Source organism: Mercenaria mercenaria, chromosome 10, assembly GCF_021730395.1.
Source record: "Mercenaria mercenaria strain notata chromosome 10, MADL_Memer_1, whole genome shotgun sequence".
Classification (NCBI taxonomy): domain Eukaryota; kingdom Metazoa; phylum Mollusca; class Bivalvia; order Venerida; family Veneridae; genus Mercenaria; species Mercenaria mercenaria.
Genome location: NC_069370.1, coordinates 36,579,560 through 36,599,710, shown reverse-complemented (window position 1 = coordinate 36,599,710; position 20,151 = coordinate 36,579,560). Strand labels below are relative to the sequence as shown.

At 35.5% G+C, this 20,151-nt stretch overlaps 1 protein-coding gene across 1 annotated transcript; it reads left to right on the top strand.

The window, feature by feature from the left end:
• Positions 1-250: 250 nt before the first annotated feature.
• On the top strand, positions 251-19,973 carry LOC123559365 (tetraspanin-18-like). Its single transcript, XM_053552771.1, has 10 exons — positions 251-506; positions 2,563-2,646; positions 4,222-4,377; positions 9,594-9,704; positions 9,920-9,994; positions 14,543-14,635; positions 15,711-15,911; positions 16,377-16,460; positions 18,101-18,193; positions 18,928-19,973. Exons 2-9 carry the CDS (start codon positions 2,584-2,586, stop codon positions 18,164-18,166), a joined length of 849 nt encoding a protein of 282 aa, XP_053408746.1. The 5' UTR covers positions 251-506; positions 2,563-2,583; the 3' UTR covers positions 18,167-18,193; positions 18,928-19,973.
• Positions 19,974-20,151: the final 178 nt, after the last annotated feature.

The window sequence follows — 20,151 nt, the reverse complement described above, 5'->3', positions numbered from 1 at the left end:
ATAAATCATTAAGTGGCAATAAAATAACCCTTTAGTTATCATTTTTTAAAAAGTTTAAGTTGTCAAGTGGCGATAAAAAAAAATTTAAAAAAGAGAATATTTGCTTTTCTTTTCTCCAAAATTTATGCTGATACGAGAAACTACGTTATCTTCATAACCTGTATCAAAAATGAATTAATCACCAAGCTGTTGAATGGGTACAATCACAGAAAACTACGAGAACCCCTCTATTTGTACAGTCCCCCATACATATCAATGTCTCTGACATCGGCAAATAAATAAATCTGGATACATTAAATACAAGTTTCTGATAATCAGCTGAAATGTTATGCAGATTGGCCTCTGTGTTGCATACGGGTATTTGTTTTCCGAAAACTTGAAACATAAAACGGGTCGACGTCGAAATTTATGGACATCTTCCTGGAATAGGAACTTAAATCGATAAACACATTAGAGACAGCTTGGTTCGGCATTTGATAAAGCAAAAGGGATTAGAAAACGAAGAAGTAAATATGATATTTTGAGAATTTTTCGGATTTATAGTTTTAAAAAGATATTTTATTCTTTTTGCAGATATTTTTCCAGCAATTATGTGGAGGAAATTATAACATGATAAAAAATTCTTCGACGATTTCTTTTAGAATAGTCTGCATGTTTTGCGAAACTGATGTTCTATAATATCTGTAAATTTTTATGATTTTACGTGAATTTAAATTTATAAAAATTAACGTTACATTCCAGGTATTACTGATTTATATCACGGGATGCATCTTAAATATGTCTATAAATGGTACGCTGGATTCACTGATTTTTTTTTCTTAAGCTAGAACAGATATTTTAGAATAAAAGGACATGCTAAAGTATTCTTGTAATTTTAATTCAATATAACGAAATGTTCAGTATTGCGGTATTTTAAAATTTTTATTCATAGTAAGATAATGTTATTATGCTTCTTATTTTCAAATATTTTTTTACAAAACTTACCAAATTTAAATTAACAAAAAGTTTCTTTTCTTTTCGTATTTTTAGTCAAAAACATAACAAATTAGTGTTCTGTTATAAGAAATTAATATTTAGAAATTTCGAAATAAGACTTCCTTTTATCTAATTTTAATTCCAATAAAACGAAAGAAATCCATCAAATTAAATGCTTTACTGACGGAGTTCCGAAGATATTGTTTTTGTTTTTTTTTTTGTTTTGCTGTTTTTTAGCACTACATTACAAAAAAAATAATAAAAAAAATAGGAGGCTTTTCTACATGGCGCCATTTCTTGTTACAAACAAATAAGGAAAAGACAGTTACACAGTCTGGGATAACATTTTTTTCTACTGTATTAAGATTACTGGATGGTGGGCGGAAGCTATTTAAGATAAATTTTGTATTTGATTTGCTGACGAGAACAGGTGTGTATGCAATTGTTTCGGACAATCGAGAACAGAGAAATGACATGCAGTTATAATGTGATATCGATTGTTACAAAGAATCTATAAAGTGTCATTTTGGTAACAGTTTTATGCGAACCGAGGATTTTATCAGCACACCATTTCCGGTAGTAATCTTTCTTTCCATGTATGTTTGTTTTTTCAATGTTCGTCTGGCGTCTTTGAGTGGTGTTATCGTACTGATTTTTTGCACCATCTGTTTCATCGATGGCTATGATAATATTACATAAAATCACACGCGAGTTTCTATATCATTCCAAACTCGGCTTACAAACGTTCACAAAAATACATTGAAATGCATCTCTACGGAAGCGCTGGCGGGACAGCGCTTCCGTACATCTCTGACTAAGTTCTTTATATTAAACAGGCAATATTTTATTCTGGGTGGACGGATAGCTCATTAGTTTGCACACTGGCCTTCCAATCCTGAGGTCGAGGGTTCGATCCCCGGCAGCTACTCGGGAATTTTCAGAAACGCTTTTCAGTGTTTCCCACCCAACTAGAGGTGTACTGGTCAGGAACTCAGGCAAACCTTGCGTGTATCAGTGCTATATATACACTGGGCACGTTAAAGACTGTCTATTCGCAACGAGCTAGGCTAAGTTAGCCGGACAAGCCTGTATCTGATTTCTGATCTCTCTGTCGTGGGAGCTTTGTCTCACTCTGTCCCACTGGTCAGATCGCTCTGTGTCTGTACTAGTAGAGGATGAATTATGCGCCCTGTGTGGCTGCATTTGAACTATGTAAAGCGCCTTTGAACGTGAAATTGATCATGAAAAGGGCGCTATATAAATCTGGTATAATAATAATGATAATAATAATTTCAGTGTTCGCCGTCTAAAATTGAACACTGAATGATTAATGGTCAGTTTATACGAGAGTTGTTTTAAAATTTGAAATAAGTAAATAAATAAAATTTGTTCATGAGTCAGATTTTGTACAGGATAAAGTAGTACATGTTTAGCCATAAGATCGAAATTACTAAAGATATCTAAGAATTCAAAAAGAAAACTATAAACAAGACGCGTAACATAATTTTTGAATATTGAAAAAAAAGCCGCTATTTACAATGTACAGTAGTTCTTTTATTAATAAAGACATGATTTTATTGTTCCCAGAACAAAAAGAAATAAGTCAAGATGAGTAGCTGTTGGGACGGTTTAGCACGGCTTTTACTGGTATTGATCAACATTGTATTTTTGGTAAGTCAGCATTTTATTCGCCCTTCTTTCTTATAGTATATCTTTCATATTGTTTGATATACTCCACACATATTTCCTTAAGGTTTCATAAAAACTTCTAATTCATGGCAGGCCTTAATTTTGTTTAAGTGTTTGATTTATCACCATCTGCATGTTAAGTGTAATTTGTGTGCCAACGAGTATATACGTGCATTTCTCTTACAATGTTTATTTTACACTTATGAAATGAATCTTACAAATAAATTAAGGAACACAAATATTATAGACGAATAAATGTTTTGGGTATTTAGATGGCTGTTTGAACCCATTTTACTGGTGCTAAAGTATACAAGCCGTAAAGTTTTCCATAAATATGTCATACCCGCTGTTCGTACAACAAACTGGCTCAATGAAACGGAATACGTCTTCAACATGTGGGGGTGACGTATTGATTCAGAGTTGTCCGTCTGTCAACCAGTCTGTCGCAAAGTTTGTCCGCCACCACTTCAGACTGCACAAAAGAGACCATTGCTAAACCTTGATGTACACATCGTCGGAGTGTTCCAGTTCAGTGATTTTCAGCGGAGCTGTGGCCCTTGGTTCTTAATTTTTTCTGGCCAATTTTCGTATGTTATTGGGCGGATTTCGCCAAACCTTACAAGAGATCAGTGCCAACTGATCAAGCCACATTGTGCATATTATCGGCATGCTTAGATTCAGTGATTTTCAGTGGAATTATTGCCCTTGATTTGTTCTATTTTACCTTGTCCGCGCAACTGCTACCACTATGAGGCATAACACCAAACTTCACAAAATGATAATTGCCAAGAGTAGTTGTGTATATACCGTTGGCATGTTCTAGTTTGGTGATTTTTTATGGAGTTATCGCCTTTAATTCTTCCATTTTTATATTAATTTTGGCCATTTCTCATATTACATGGCGGATTTCCACTAAACCGTACTGGAGTGGTCGGTGTCAAAGTCTGTTTGTGTGTATTTTCTTCATGTCCAAGTTAATTGAGGAGTAATAACTCTTGATTAGTTGTATTTTACAGTGTTTAAACTGCGTTGTGCATATGATCGACATATTCAAGTTAGCTGATTTGCAGCAGAATTATGACCCTTGATCTTTCAAATTCTGTGATGTCTTTGCTACTTCTCCTATACAGCCAGTTGGAATTCCACCAAACTTCACAGGAGTGATCAGTGCCAAGCTTGTTTATACCGTTGGAATGTTATGGTTTAACGATTTTCAGTTGAGTTATCGCCCCTAAAAGTTTGTGGACATTTTAGAATATCTTCGTGTTATTTTGTGGGAGACATACGTTTTCCGTGAAAATTCAATATAGTGACACGTATTTCATTTTATACTGAATTGAATTTACACTTTTACCGACATAAATACATGTTTTATTGCTCTACCGACATAAAGACATTAATATTTCAACGAAAAAGTGAAAAATGCGTGTGAATATCAACACATGCACATTTTTTGACTCGGTAAATAAGTTCTATATCGTCATATTTTTTCTTCATTTTACTGATATATATATACACATATTTTTTATGCCACCATTTATTCATGTTTTACTGCAGCTGATCGGGTTAGCCATCACAGTATGTGGTTTTATACTCCGTTATGCCAAGGCTCTGTACGAACCGTTTCTAGAAACTGGTATGAACCAGTTACAGAAGGTCCTTACCGAAACAAATCTTGCGAGCTTCAAAGTTACAGACATTGATATCGGAGAGGTAGGCAGCATTTTTTTTTATAAATTTAAGATAGATTACAGATTCGAAACTGTAAATAATGAATGCCGTGTTATAGTAGTGGTAGAGTGTCCGCTTCGAGTGAGGGAGGCCGTGGGTTCGATCACAGACACTTGGAGTTCGGACCTCCACACACCCCATTCTCCTACGCCCCCGGTTAAGTTTAGCCAATATATTTTAGCATTTTACCATGTATTGAGCATAGGTGACGATCATAAAACGCATTTTGTAACATTTCAGCGTGTTTTTAAAAAATGCATTTTTACCATCAATGCTCTCAATACTAGAAGATATGCAACTTCTCACGAACACTAGGGAAACAATAGCCAGTTAAACGTTTAAATGAACCCCTAGCAATGAATCACTGGTATCAATCGTCAGATCTGTTACCATTCTGTTAAATGACACCGGTCCCGACAACTGTCTTTTGTATTCCGACGAGAAATCAATAAATAATATAAATCAATCTATCTAAATTCTATGGAACACTTCCTTGCGAATAGATCCCTGCTTTGAACTGCGCATATCATGGCCGGGTACCAAAATCACACCCTGGTACCGGCGCTCCCAAGTACAGGTGGCACTCACACATACAGCGCTCAATAAGTGATTTTAGAGGAGCGGTGATGTAAGTATTTCTTATTGTATCTCCGGTAATTCAAAACTTCTTAAAATGAAAGATATCTGCGCCCTGATGAATAATTGGTGACTATGTTATGTGAGTGTCACAACATTTCATCTTGAAATAAACACAATACGGCGAGTTAAACGTGAACGTTTGACTCAAAAATGTCAAATGTCAAAACAACACGTAAAATACTCAGTAAATACTCCAAATGTATTCATTTTTGATACAGTATCGTATAGCCATGTCTTCCTTCAATAACCAGTTCAAATTCCAAGACTTAATTTGTTATATTTAAAGAATGACTGGTGTTTAAAGATGGTATGGGATTTCAAAACGGCACTCACATGGCACAGGTGTTAATTTTTTTTGCGCTCAACAAGTACAGCTAGAGAAAAGTCTTCAGAAACGTAGACCTTGTTGTTGTTTACTCTCAGTGTGGTGCCTGTATGATCATAAATCTTTATACCGTTAAAAAACTGACTGTAGAAGTCGACCTTTCTATGTTAAAACTTACGGCGACAATATTTTAACATTATTTTTTTTATTAAAAAGCTTCTTGAAAACTGATTAATGCTAAAATTTGATATGTCTTAGGATTTCGTTGAAAAATGAAAAACGTGCTTCAAAACATTCATATGACTCAGTGGGATCAGTGGACGGTGAGGTTTGCAAGAAGATATGTGTGTGCTTGCGTGCGTTTGTGCGTGCGTATGCGTTTGGTTAAACGCCGTTACTAAACAATATTTCAGGTCAATCTCAACGTTTTTGAGTACCGGTATAATGCCATGAGCATCCGTATGATATATATAGAGCCAGGTCGATACTTTTTTGTTGGGGTGTGGAATAAATGTTTAATCATAGAGTTAGTAAAACTCATTTATAACGGACTGACAAGTTTTCTATTCTTTTCTTTAATTTTAACAACTTACCATACGCCTACATTGAATGTATAATAAATGTTGAACTTTTTACGAAACATATTTTACTTGTTTCATTAGATTTAAGATTCAGTAAACACTCATAACAGAAAAATAGAAGGTTTTTACAGTGGATGTTTTATACCATTTCATCAATTTGTCACGCGACCCCGTCGAGCGAAAACACGAGAATTAAAAAAAAAGTTAAACGCGGAGTGGTTAGCGAGCAAAAATTCGATAACATGTGGCGACGCGGAGCGAAAACACGATTATGGGGATGGGGGAGGGAGGGGGGAGTGGGTGCTGGCGTTGAGTGAGATTCAAGATGTAAAGCGGCTGGGTGCCCTGGTGCCCACCAATGTTATGCCTTTCAAACCTCAACTTCATGCTCGGAGCCCGCTGATCAGCCAGTTTTCGCTCGACTCCCCCCCCCCCCCCCCCCCCCCCCCCCCGACGATTTACATATTAAATCTAAACTTTTTGTCTGCGATTCTCCATACAGAAAATACTAGGAATAAGAAAGGGCGGGAGCGTAGATTGAAAACATGATAATTAGTGGGGGGCGCTGAGCGAAAAGTCGATATTTACGTTATAAATCGGCGCCTAAAATTAGCGGAATGGCATAAATCAGCCACCAAAGAATTTTGTTAAAATGTCTGTTCGGTACAAAAGACGCTCATATTTTAATATCTTATTAATTCAATGAATTTATCAATTAATGAGTTCTTGTTTGGCTCTCTCAGGAATCGATGTGAGTCATTCCGATTTAATAGCAGACATGAGACGTAATGACTAGTTCCATTAACTACTGTTTAATCCAACATGAAACTGTTCTTGGTGGTGTAATCTCTATACCACACATAACTAACCAGTCCGATTCATCTCTTTTCCGTTGTAGTTGCCTTAGAGCTGACGATTTCTCCACATTTCTGAAGAACTTTCTCTAGCTGTACTTGGTGAGCGTCAAAAAAATACACACCAGTGCGATGTGAGTGCCGTTTTGAAACCACTTATCTTCTTTAAACACGAGTCATTCTTTAAATATAACAAATTAAGTCTTGGAATTTGAACTGGTTATTGTAGGAAGATATGACTATATGAAGATGTATCAAAATGAATACATCTGGAGTATTTACTGAGCATTTTACGTGCTTTTTTTTTACATTTGACATTTTTGAGTCAAACGTCAAACGTTCACGTTTAACTCGCCGTATTTTGTTTACTTTAAGATGAAATGTTGTGACACTCACGGAACATAGTCATCAATTATTCGCCAGGGCTCAGATATCTTTCATTTTACAAAAAGTTTTGAATTACCGGAGATACAATAAGAAATACTTACACCGCCGCTCCTCCTAAATTGCTTATCGAGCGCTGTATGTGTGCCACCTGTACTTGGGAGCGCCGGTACCAGGGTGTGAAAATTGATACCGTTTCGACGCATTATACCGGGTTATCGCTTCACCACGTGTTACACGAGGTTTGTTTACAAAAAAAGTGATGATCTGGTTTAACATAGCCGTTAGAGTAACAATTTTGGTTCCCGGTTTATGACATGCACTACACAAAGCGAGGGTCCAGCGCAAGCAAGTGTTCCCATTGTTCGTGAGAAGTTGCATATCTTCTAGTATTGAGAGCATTGATGGTAAAAATGCATTTTTAAAAACACGCTGAAATGTTACAAAATGCGTTTTATGATCGTCACCTATGCTCAATACATGGTAAAATGCTAAAATATATTGGCTAAACTTAACCGGGGGCGTAGGAGAATGGGGTGTGTGGAGGTCCGAACACCAAGTGTCTGTGGAATTAGTATAAACGACCGTTAATGGGTTTTCATTTGGACATTTAACTGCATTAGCGTACATGTAAAGTACAACTATATTACAATAAGAAAACGGTATCACTAGTCACAGTTAAATAGTACGGAGTCATTTTCCGTACAGATCTATAACAATGTGATAGTAGTACGGAGTTACTTTCCGTACAGATCTATAACAATGTGATAGTAGTACGGAGTTACTTTCCGTACAGATCTATAACAATGTGATAGTAGTACGGAGTTACTTTTCCGTACAGATCTATAACAGATCTATAATAATGTGATAGTAGTACGGAGTTACTTTTCCATACAGATCTATAATAATGTGAAAAAGTCCTTATTTCGACAAGTTTGTTTTTATTGTAGAATCTATAACTTACAGTCCATTACTTATTATTTATCACAAATAAGAAACTAACTTTCCCTTTTCGAATAACACAATAAATGTACTAATATACAGAATTTAAAACAAATACCATAAATGAACCAAATATGTAGCTATTCTGATGTTCTGACCTCATAATGGATAAAAAAATCCCTATCTTTGCGGGGATACAAAACATGAAATAGAACTAGAAACTGACCACAACATTTGTTTTTCATACCTGCATAACTTGAGGAAGTAAATTAGATACATGTATCAATATTTTTCAACTTCTTCAAATATTTTTTCTGTTTACCTGCTTGAAATGCGCATATAAAGTCACATTAGTACAAGTACCTTTTACAACAGTTTTACTGTAAAACATCAATATATCAGATAATCTTTTTGTGCCATTCTTTGAATTCTTTCAAAAGGATTTTTAAGTTCTAATTTTCAAAACTACAAATAAGTGATAATGAATGGGTAAAATTTGTATTTTAGCAGGAACTTTACCTTTTGACATATTTTTATTTTTAAATGTAACAATTTAAATGTTTTACAATTCATGAAAGGTGTGTTACAATAATTCTACAAAACAATGCATACCAGCAGTTTATATCATCAAAAGTGAATAAAGAAAACCTTAATTTTTTTAAAAAAATCACTTTTCTCATTTTATGACGGCCACCCTGGATTTCTCAGCTCACCACCATTTATGCCAATTTATGCCGGCACTTTCAGAATCTACAAACATTTACGAACATTTCGGTATATAACATGCCTTGTTAAAAACTGGGTCCAGGTTACCTCAGAAATAGTGGATTTTCTTGGCCGAAGGCACCCTACCAATAAGAGATCCCTATATAATTTATAGCAAATAGCTTACTCGTATATGTTATTACATATAAGTACGTAATGAAAATTATAAGACATAGAATACAACCAAACAAAATGATAACAAAGTGTGTTTGACTGAGTCTATATATATGAGAGGTAGTGAAACGATGCAACACCCCTAACGCCCCGCCTACCCCCAGCACCAACTTTAGCGTAACTCTACTACATGGATTATATATATGATTAAACAGGCTCGTTGTCCCAAAAATACCAGAAATCCTTACAACATTGAGTCCGCATATGGAGAGAAATTTTACAACGTGATAGTTAATACATTCTTAGCAATTTGTCAGAAATGTTTATTCCGCATATATTTATATGTTTTAATAAGTACTTTAATAGCATTAAGATTTATATAACACTATCATAATTTTTCTTGTTAGAAAACTTTGTAGAATGTTATTGCTATTATTGTGCAATTGTGTGTCATGTCATGTCATGTTATGTCATGTCATTTATATTATATTGTACCAAGCACAGTGATAATATGATACATGTAACACGATCGATCCGATCGATTTTGTTTGATTAGATGCATTGCTATATTACATTTTTTGTTCCCCCCTATAGGTTGTGATGAGCCTGGCGATAGGCCTGATTATTGGAGGTTTGGTTCTGGTCGGCATATCTTTCCTAGGATGTTGTGGCGCGTGCTGCAAAGTCCGTTTTATGCTCTGGCTTGTAAGTTCATGCATATTCGAGCGGTTTCATACACCTTTGTATAGCGTAAACGTAACATTAAAATACTTGTAATGAAATAAATAGTAATTACATAATATCAGTATTACTCACAAAATCATTGTATTTTCTTATAAATAGAACAGCCCCAACACTAAGATATCATAGTACTCAAAATATGTACTTGACGTGTTTTGATTTGATTAAAATGTTTACAGTACGCTATCGTCATCATCGTGTTTGTTGTGGTGGAGGCTGTCGGTATCGGGTTGCTCTACGGCAAACCAGATATGGTATGATACTCTTTTGTTATTTTTTTGTTGTTTTATAGTGGTGGAAATATTTGCATATATTTAGTGGCATTATTTCAACACTGTCAAAACCGATGTACCTGTAAAGATATTCCAGGACTCTTTATGTTTCAGTGTAGCGGGCGGCCTTGTAAGTAATTTTTTCACCTGGTTAGAACCACCGACCTTCCTTAAGCCAGCTGGATGGCTTCCTCACATGAACAATTCGACGTCCAGAGTGGGGCACGAACCCACATCGGTGAGGGGCAAGTGATTTGAAGTCAGCGACCTTAACCACTCGGCCACGGAGGCCCTCACACTTTTATAAATAGTATTCAGATAGCAAATATCATACCGTTTAAAAGATCATTAACAAAAGTATCAATGACTGTTTCTGGAAAAAGCGTTTTATTTACATGTTGACCTTTTTACCTTGATATTAACATTGATACGTATGGAAGCGTCCTGGTGCCAGCAGAGAGATTTAAATTTGTCTTACGTACGACTTACTATCTCCTACGTAGGAGTTAGTATCTCCTACGTAGGACTTAGTATCTCCTACGTAGGACATAGTATCTCCTACGTAGAACTTAGTATCTCCTACGTAGGAGATATTAAGTACTACGTAGGAGTTAATATCTCCTACGTAGGACTTAGTATCTCCTACGTAGGACATAGTATCTCCTACGTAGGACATAGTATCTCCTACGTAGGAGATATTAAGTACTACGTAGGACTTAGTATCTCCTACGTAGTACTTAATATCTCCTACGTAGGACATAGTATCTCCTACGTAGGAGTTAGTATCTCCTACGTAGGACATAGTATCTCCTACGTAGGACTTAGTATCTCCTACGTAGGAGATATTAAGTACTACGTTGGAGTTAGTATCTCCTACGTAGGACATAGTATCTCCTACGTAGGAGTTAGTATCTCCTACGTAGGACATAGTATCTCCTACGTAGGACTTAGTAACTCATACGTAAGGGTTCCTATTTTCGGGCGCTGCAGCGTTCTGTGGTCCTAGTCGCGTTTCCGGTACATTTGTTAATTGAACATTGCTGGTTGACTTTTTAATTGCGTGCTGATAAATGGCATTTCTAAACTATTTATATTCTTGTATTTTATGTGTTGTCTCGAGAAGGGGCTTTTCATTGCAATCAGTGAAATTATCTCTTAACCACTGTTTCTAACCAATAACAAAGAATGAATTTATATAGACCTGACTGCATGACACGATTATCAATGTTCTATAACATTCAGTTAGTTTCAACTATAGACTATAGTCAGTTATTCTTTTATCTAGTCACTCTGATCAAACAAAATTGTAAATGTTATTTCGCATGAAATTAGCTCTTACATTAAAAAAATAGCCTCTACTGTGAAGAGCGATAAAGGGGAATAAGTCATGTTTACCAAGTTACCCGTCCTTAATTTCTTCTCTCTAGGCATACACTTAACAAAACAAAGGCTAACCAGATTTAATGACTGAAACCTACAAATTCGCCGTGATATCCGGTAATTAAAAGATTTTACTGTCAAAAAATGCTTCACTTTATTTAAATACTGTTCTATTCTTCCTCTTTTTCACAACATATACAATATCTAGAAGATACACACACCATGTTAAAGAAAGCAAAACCGTCGGACCACAAGTTGATTTGACATTAGTTTTTCGGAACACTATAGACTGGCATCAGTCGTTAGAGTCATTAAATGTAATGCACTTTCCTCTCTGATACCACTTTCTGAAAAAAAAAATCAATACCTCTTACCTCTGACTCTAACGACTGGACAAATGCGATCTGAGCTAGGCAGTTTTCATCCCAGTTATAATAAGCACCATCTCATTTGTGTTCATGATGTAACATAACCCTTGATTGACTCCAGTGCCCTGGATCATAGAATATCTTTTATGACCTTCACAGTCTGTATAATGAAGTGCTTGCCAATGAGTACCTTTTATTACCAGATGAATGGGAGAGGTGTTAATGAACTTTATACCTTAATAAACTTCATAAATGTATCATCTTTAATATGCAAATAAAGTAGAAATGAGTGTTTGAAACAAAAAAGTAAAATAAAGTAGAAATGAGTGTTTGAAACAAAAAAGTATCAATAGTTTATTATCATGTTAAATCATGCTTTAGATGCAGTTACAGTAATTTCCTGTAACTAGTTAATGCTTGACCTGAATGTAGAAAAATAAAATTGAGCCGTGCCATGAGAAAACCAACAAAGTGGCTTTGCGACCAGCATGGATCCAGACCAGCCTGTGCATCCGCAGTCTGGTCAGGATCCATGCTGTTCACTAATGGTCTCTCTAATTGCAATAGGCTTTAAAAGCGAACAGCATGGATCCTGACCAGACTGCGCGGATGCTCAGGCTGGTCTGGATCCATGCTGGTCGCAAAGCCACTATGTTGGTTTTCTCATGGCGCAGCTCAAATGATGATAACGCCTAAAAGATATTGATTATTAAAGGTACTGTCCTTGAGATCATACGACAACAGAAAAAAGAGAAATTTTAGGTACCAGTATTAAGAAATTAATGCTAATACCGCTTAAGAAAGCTTTGAATTAATTACTGACAGATTATATGTTATTGAAACACATGAGAACTAGTTGTCTTAACTATCTTTTACACTGGAAATTGAAAAGCGTTTATAACGTTTTACTGAGGTAAACTGCCTAATTATTAAATATCTACATTCAAGGGTCATTGTATACATATTTCTCCGTGGTGTATATTGTTAAAGACAGCTGGAAAATTTTCATTGCCGTGGCGGCCCGGGTTCGATTCCCGGCTCTGGCATCTTTTCTCCTTGATTGAGTAGATTAAGGACAGTTTAGAAACAAAAACTCGAATTTTAATGTCCATAGTATGTATGACCGAACTTCAATTTTAAAGAAAGACCATTTTTAGCCAAAATTTGTAGGTCAGTGCCTTTATTGAGAGAAAGTTTATTAATCAAATCACACAATCGGTCAAAACAATAACTGGCGGTCATTATATTTAGTAACTTTCATGATATACTTTAATCATACTTTTGAACTCTCTACATAATTTCAAGAGAGGCCTCCATAGCCGAATGGTAAAGGTTCGAAACCTCACATGACATGTTTCAATTCTTCATGCTCATAAACTGCCCGGTTGGCTTATGGAATGTCGGCGGTTGTAACCTGATGTCTGCCCATGCCTGGAGCAATGCCTAGAAGTGCACCTTGTGGGTAGCGCAGTGTGACTATACCTAAACTACACAGTCGCCCAAAAAATACAAAAAAAAAAAAACAACAACAACAACAAAAAAAACAACAACAACAAAATAAAATGTTCAAAAATATCTGTTAAAACAAATTTATTGACTACTCCATCTGTCAAATTCAGAACTTGGTCAAATGTGTCTTTAATTCATACTTACGAAGTTTGTGTGAGACATCGAAAGAAGGGAGATGTTTAATTATTTACAAATATGTAATCTACCGGTATCAGATAATCAGATAATCCTTACTAAATAATAGTACACACGAGTATATTGTTCCACTGCGCATGCTTGAGAGTCTTTTAGTCAGTGACATACGTACGAGTTACTAACTCCTACGTAGGAGATACTAACTCCTACGTAGGAGATAATATGTCCTACGTAGGAGATACTAACTCCTACGTAGGAGATACTAAGTCCTACGTAGGAGATATTAAGTACTATGTAGGAGATACTAAGTCCTACGTAGGAGATACTAAGTCCTACGTAGGAGATACTAACTCCTACGTAGGAGATATTAAGTACTACGTAGGAGATACTAAGTCCTACGTAGGAGATACTATGTCCTACGTAGGAGATACTAACTCCTACGTAGGAGATAGTAAGTCGTACGTATGACAAATTTAAATCTCTCTGCTGGCACCAGGACGCTTCCATAGATACGTTAGATCTAGTAGGCCGTTAACTTATTTCTGTTTGAAGATATGCCCAATACTATCAATATGTTTTTATGCAAAATTACCATATACAAAAAAGTAGTGTACTTTACATTTAGTGCGCAAACAAATAGGGAAATATAGCGGCCATTTTGAAATTCAAGAGGTACTCAGAAAAATAGAGCAAATGAACCTTAAGTATGTAAGGAAGCTTCAGTATCTGTTTGTACTAAAATGCCGTTACACTGTAAAAATACTATCTATATCTGTTTTTACCATGTACATAGTTGATTGCATATGTATTTTTATTGTGGTGGAAGGAGTTTTGCACTTGTCATTGGTTTACCTCTCCTGAACAGACTCTTTCAAGTCCAGTCTGCAATTTTATAGCTTGGTTGTGATCTGTGCTTCTAGGGAACATCCTTATACATTCAAATGGTATCATAAAACACGTCTAACAGAACTTTTGAATTTCATTGTTTAACCAAGTACTGAACTTTAAGACGGCGAAGACAGCAAACGGAATTAGGCCAACTCTCTTTGATTTTATCTATCATCATCTACTTTCATTACAATGTGTATAAAGAATTATATGTTAAAATTCTGTACTATATTTATATAATTTAATACAGGTCAAGGGTCAACTAAAGAGTCAGATGAGTGAGTACGAAGGGCTGAAGTCCGAAAAAGTGTTTTCTCTTGGTTGGAACATCATCATGATTCAGGTACCACTTCAAGTATATTTTGTCAACAAAAACATGTAAAATTGCTTGCTTCTTTTTCCTTTTTCGATATATAGGAAAATCAAGCTGGAGATATCCATATACAATAGGGTTATTATAACAGCAGCTTGATCTGGGATGCAGTATTCGTCTCTCGAGTGGATTTTGCCAGATCGGATCTCACGAGGCGCGCAAGCGCAGAGTGTGATCCGACCTTGCAAAATACACGAGAGCCGAATACAAAGTCCCAGATCTAGCTACTGTTATAATGACCCTTTTATTATATACCTTGTCCATTTTGATTCTTGTTTTGTTCTTGAACGAAACCTTCAATGTTTATCGATATTAAATGGAACATAGTGAAGTTTTTATGTGCGCTATTTTTAGAAATTTGTCAGGTCATGCATATTAATGAAAATAGTCCGGCAGCATACAATACGGAAGGTACAATACGGAATTTAAAAGGTACAATACGGAATTTTTGTCTGTCTGTTCATATTTAATTGTTAAATACAAGCCGATTTTTTTACAGAATTTAAATAGGTATATAATAAAGTATATTATATATTGACCGAGTGTCATGTCAGTCCGAGGGCCAGTAGTTTTGATGACTGACAAGTTATTTAGTAAATGTTGTATTACATAACAACAAAAATCAATTTTCGTATTTCTCTTCTTATCTTGAGAGTATTGACAACTTAGTTAGGGACTGGCGATCTATATATAAGGAAACATGATGTATGATACAGTCACCTTTTTTAGAATCAAATTGAATTGCTTTTTCTCAAACAAACACAACAATCTTTTTATTCTATTACTACTCTCGCACGGTATTTGTAACAATAACATGTTAAATGTTACTACGGAGAAAAGGGGAATCGGGTAGTGAAACCATTATCCGTAACAAAATAGTTGTACTATTGAATATAAAGAAAACCCTGATTTACCATGTCAGTAAACCCTGAAAGACATAATCGACATTTCCGATAATGTTTTCGTTATCGTTCTCTATTTATACATTTACTCTTCGTACAAACATTGAATAATCATTTATATACAGGCGTACTGTTGATTTCAGTTCCAGTGTTGTGGTGTGGACAGTTACGAAGATTTTGACATGTCGGCACAGTCTAAGTGGAACAACCCAGGCATCTCTGGCGTAACAACCTTGGAAACGCCTATTGCTTGTTGCAAAACTCTACCGTCTTCGCAAACTGCAACTGAGTTTAATTGTGCTATGAAAGCAACGTTAACAGAGGACATAAGTAATTACAAAACGGTAGGTATAGACCACAAAAGTACGACGAACAAGTAAAAACTGCATGTGTTTTCTATGCGTATATGCCTCTTGGTTTTATTGATGAATTAATTTCTATTGTACTGCAGTCAGGTGATTGTTTTTAGATGAAATTTAATAGACTTTTTATGTAAATATGTAAAGTTTCATAGTATACTCCGCAGCAGCAAAGCAGATATTGTTATAACCTTACACATTGTACTACAAGAAGACACACTCCTTATCTTATTTCTCAGAACAATAAGAAATTTAAACACCCCTCAGGTGTCAAATAACAATGAGATCTTTTCATAGAATTATCCTTGAGAAAAGACTAAATTAAAGCCACATGAATGTTCCCACCAAACAATAATCTTTAAAATGCCTAGCCTGGAACACATATGATTTCAAGCATTAAGGAACTAAATCTTTTATAAATCTCTAAATCTGATTTATATTTTTCAACAGGGCTGTTATCAGACAATATGGAAGTCATCGTTTGGTAATACAGCGATCGCTGTTCCGGTGCTAGTTATCTGTGGAATTGTTCAGGTAGAAATATAATTTTTGTGGAATAAGTGATGTAGGAATAAATATAAGTCTTGTGTAGGTTGTTGAGGTAGAAATATTTGCTTTGTGGAATCAAAAAATTATGAATGATAATTTCATGAAATCACTGAAGTAGAAATATATATGAAAAAATAAATATAGGTTATGCGGAATCACTAAGGCGCGATAGGTCATGTGGAATCACTAAGGTACGGTAGGTCTTGTGGAATCACTAAGGTGCGATAGGTCATGTGGAATCACTAAGGTGCAATAGGTCATGTGGAATCACTAAGGTACGGTAGGTCTTGTGGAATCACTAAGGTGCGATAGGTCATGTGGAATCACTAAGGTGCAATAGGTCATGTGGAATCACTAAAGTGCGATAGGTCATGTGGAATCACTAAGGTGCGATAGGTCATGTGGAATCGCTAAGGTGCAATAGGTCATGTGGAATCACTAAGATGCAATAGGTCATGTGGAATCACTGAAGTGCGAACATACGCTATGATGAATTATGAAGACAATGTAGAATCACTAAGATAGGAATGTACAAGTTGTGCGTGCGGATAGTCAGGCGTATAAAATCATTAAAGCAGGAATACAAGTCGTGTGGAAAGATTAAGGAAGACACATAAGCATAAAATAAGCTAACAGAACAATTATGGTAGGAATACAAGTCCCGAGGAATCTTTGATATAGGAAGAAATATAATCCACATAGAATCACTTAGGCAGGAATACAAGTTTTGGGAAATGATTGAGCCAGGAACAAATATAAAATGTATAGAATCACTGATACACTGATACAGGAATACTAGTTGTAAGGAATGATTGAGATAGGAACAAATATATCTGTTTGTTTGGTTTGGTTTAACGTCGCACAAACAAATGTAGAGGTCATATGGCGACTTGCCAGCATTGATGGTGGAGGAAGACCCCAGATGCCCCTCCGTGCATTATTTCATCACGAACGGGCACACGGGTAGAACCATCAATTTTCCGTAAGCCAGCTGGATTGCTTCCCCACACGAAGAATACAGGAACAAATATAAGATGTATAGAATCATTAATGCTGGAGTCGGGAGTACAAGTTGTGTGGAATGATATACATAGTAACAAATATAAGCTATATAAAATCACTAAGACAGGAATACAAGTTGTGAGGAATGGTTGAGATAGGAACAAATATAAGCTATATAGAATTACAAGTTGTGAGGAATGATTGAGATAGGAACAAATATAAGCTATATAAAATCACTGAGACAGGAATACAAGTTGTGAGGAATGTTTGAGATAGGAACAAATATAAGCTATATAGAATTACAAGTTGTGAGGAATGTTTGAGATAGGAACAAATATAACTTTATAAGCTATATAAAATCACTAGGACAGGAATACAAGTTGTGAAGACTGATTGAGATAGGAAAAGTATAAGATATAAAAAATAACTAAGGTAGGAATACCCAAGTGCTGTGATATCATTCACACGGTATTTATCGTCAGATGTTCAGGGAATGTTGGATTCCAAAGAAGCAGAATAAGAACTAAATATGACAACAAACTCGTCTTTAAGTGCTATCTGAAAACTTAACTTTTTATCCTTATAATAATGGTATTCTGATATTGTATGAATATATTTTGCAGGTGCTTTTCATTATATTTGCCATTATGGTGGCAAAATCGGAGAATGACAGAGTCTCGCCGATATAATTTCCCAGAAGTCAGCATACAATTGTGGTAAAGTATATGTTTAATTTTGAGCATTTATCACATTCTCAAAACTAACGAATAAGCAATTCGCATATACAATATCAGATAAGTTGACACATATACCTATGTATGAACATTTGAATGAACTTTACATTATTCTCAAAGAAAAACGTATTTATTTTATTCATTTGTTCCTGTATTAATACAGGGATATGTGATTATCTTCCTCCAAAAATCTTCTCACGATGATTAAAAGTTTAGTTTCATTCCATCTGCGGATATTGGAATGAAATAGTCTTTCATTTAAAAGCCAAGAGATGTATTTGTGAGGGCTTTGAATGACTCTGTTAGACGGAAAAGAGCTCCTAACACATTCTGAGGCTGCGGAGGAGATCTATGCATTACGTCCTAGCGTATAGTGCTATGCGTTACGTCCTAGCATGCTACGTCCTAGCGTATATTGCTATGCGTTACGTCCTAGCGTATAGTGCTATGCGTTACGTCCTAGCGTGTAGTGCTATGCATTACGTCCTAGAGTATAGTGCTATGCGTTACGTCCTAGCGTATAGTGTTGTGCGTTACGTCCTAGCGTATAGTGCTATGCGTTACGTCCTAGCATATTGTGCTATGCGTTACGTCCTATCGTATATAGTGCTATGCGTTACGCCCTGGCGTACAGTGCTCCCGGGGATCTACACGCATACACGACTCCCCGTATACGAGGATGATAGATTTTAAAATATTTCTTTTTCTTTTTTCAGTGATCATACTACAGTTTCCGTCCACTAGACTGTGATATCTTGTTTCTGATTTTAATGTCTATTTTATATATAACCAGTGAAAGGAAGGATCTTCATCAAGCACGTGAAATCACAACCGTATAGACTAGACTTTTGACTCCAAAATGTTTCCTATGACAAAAGTCCCTGTTGGTGCTTTTTCATAAGATTCTCTGTGATTTTGATTTTATAATTTGTGTTTAAGGGACTTGCATTGAATAATGGAATTTTAACGTGCTGTGTCATTCTTTTCTATGTGCATGTGTGTTAATGATGACTATGGATTTTTTGTTTTATGGAATATGATAATTAATGTAAGGTCTATCACGTTTACATCTATATGCACAGTCAAACCTGTTATAAAGACCACCTTTTGGAAATGAGAAAAAAGGTCTTTATAAATAAGTGGTCGTTCTCAACAGGTACAACTCTCTATTGTATATATGGTAAACGAAAGGAGAAAATGGTAACATTTCAATGAAGGCTTTATTGTTGTTGTCTTTTATTCGGAGGTGGTCATTTAGTACAGGTTTGACTGTGGTTTGCTTAACTATGTAATATAACTCTCTGTAACTCTCTATTTTAATTATTTTAACGCTGACTAATTGGTATACGGTCGGTAAAAGAGAATTCAGGTCATACTAGCAAGATCAGTACCTATGTATCGAGAAATAGGAAGACTGGCCCAGATATTTTTGTTGTTGAGAGTTCTTTGTTGTTTTGTTTTGTTTTATTTTGTTTTGTTTTGGGTATTTTTTGCCATTAATGCTTTAATCAGTTTTGAAATACGCTCAAAAATGTATGCGTCTGAAAAAACGGAGACATGTGGTCACAGATAGCAGTATTAGCTATATGTCATTTATGAAATACTTTTTAAAAATGAATTATCTACTTACTACATGTGCTAAAGTTCTTATCATAAATGCTATCAATGATGTCTTTAAATCAGTAGATTGCTTTTTGATATGTGTGACTGTCAACAGATTTTCATTTTATTTTGAAATAAATAAACAAAAAATAATGCTGAATATTAGTCTTCATTTTGAGACGTGGTAAGGCTAGAACGGCAGGTAGGAGCAAAAGTAACTGACTTCGCTGTGTTAAACATAAAAGTTTGAAGTCAGATGATGCAAATAAATCTAAAAAGGCAACTGTCATGCCAACAGTCAGTGATAGAATATAGGATTCTTTCACTGGCTTTATGTG

Coding starts and splice junctions, on each gene's coding strand:
- LOC123559365 (XM_053552771.1), top strand. CDS start 2,584: ATGAGTAGCTGTTGGGACGGTTTAGCACGGCTTTTACTGGTATTGATC. Junction 2,647..4,221: donor TGATCAACATTGTATTTTTG/GTAAGTCAGCAT, acceptor GTTTTACTGCAG/CTGATCGGGTTAGCCATCAC. Junction 14,636..15,710: donor GGAACATCATCATGATTCAG/GTACCACTTCAA, acceptor TGTTGATTTCAG/TTCCAGTGTTGTGGTGTGGA.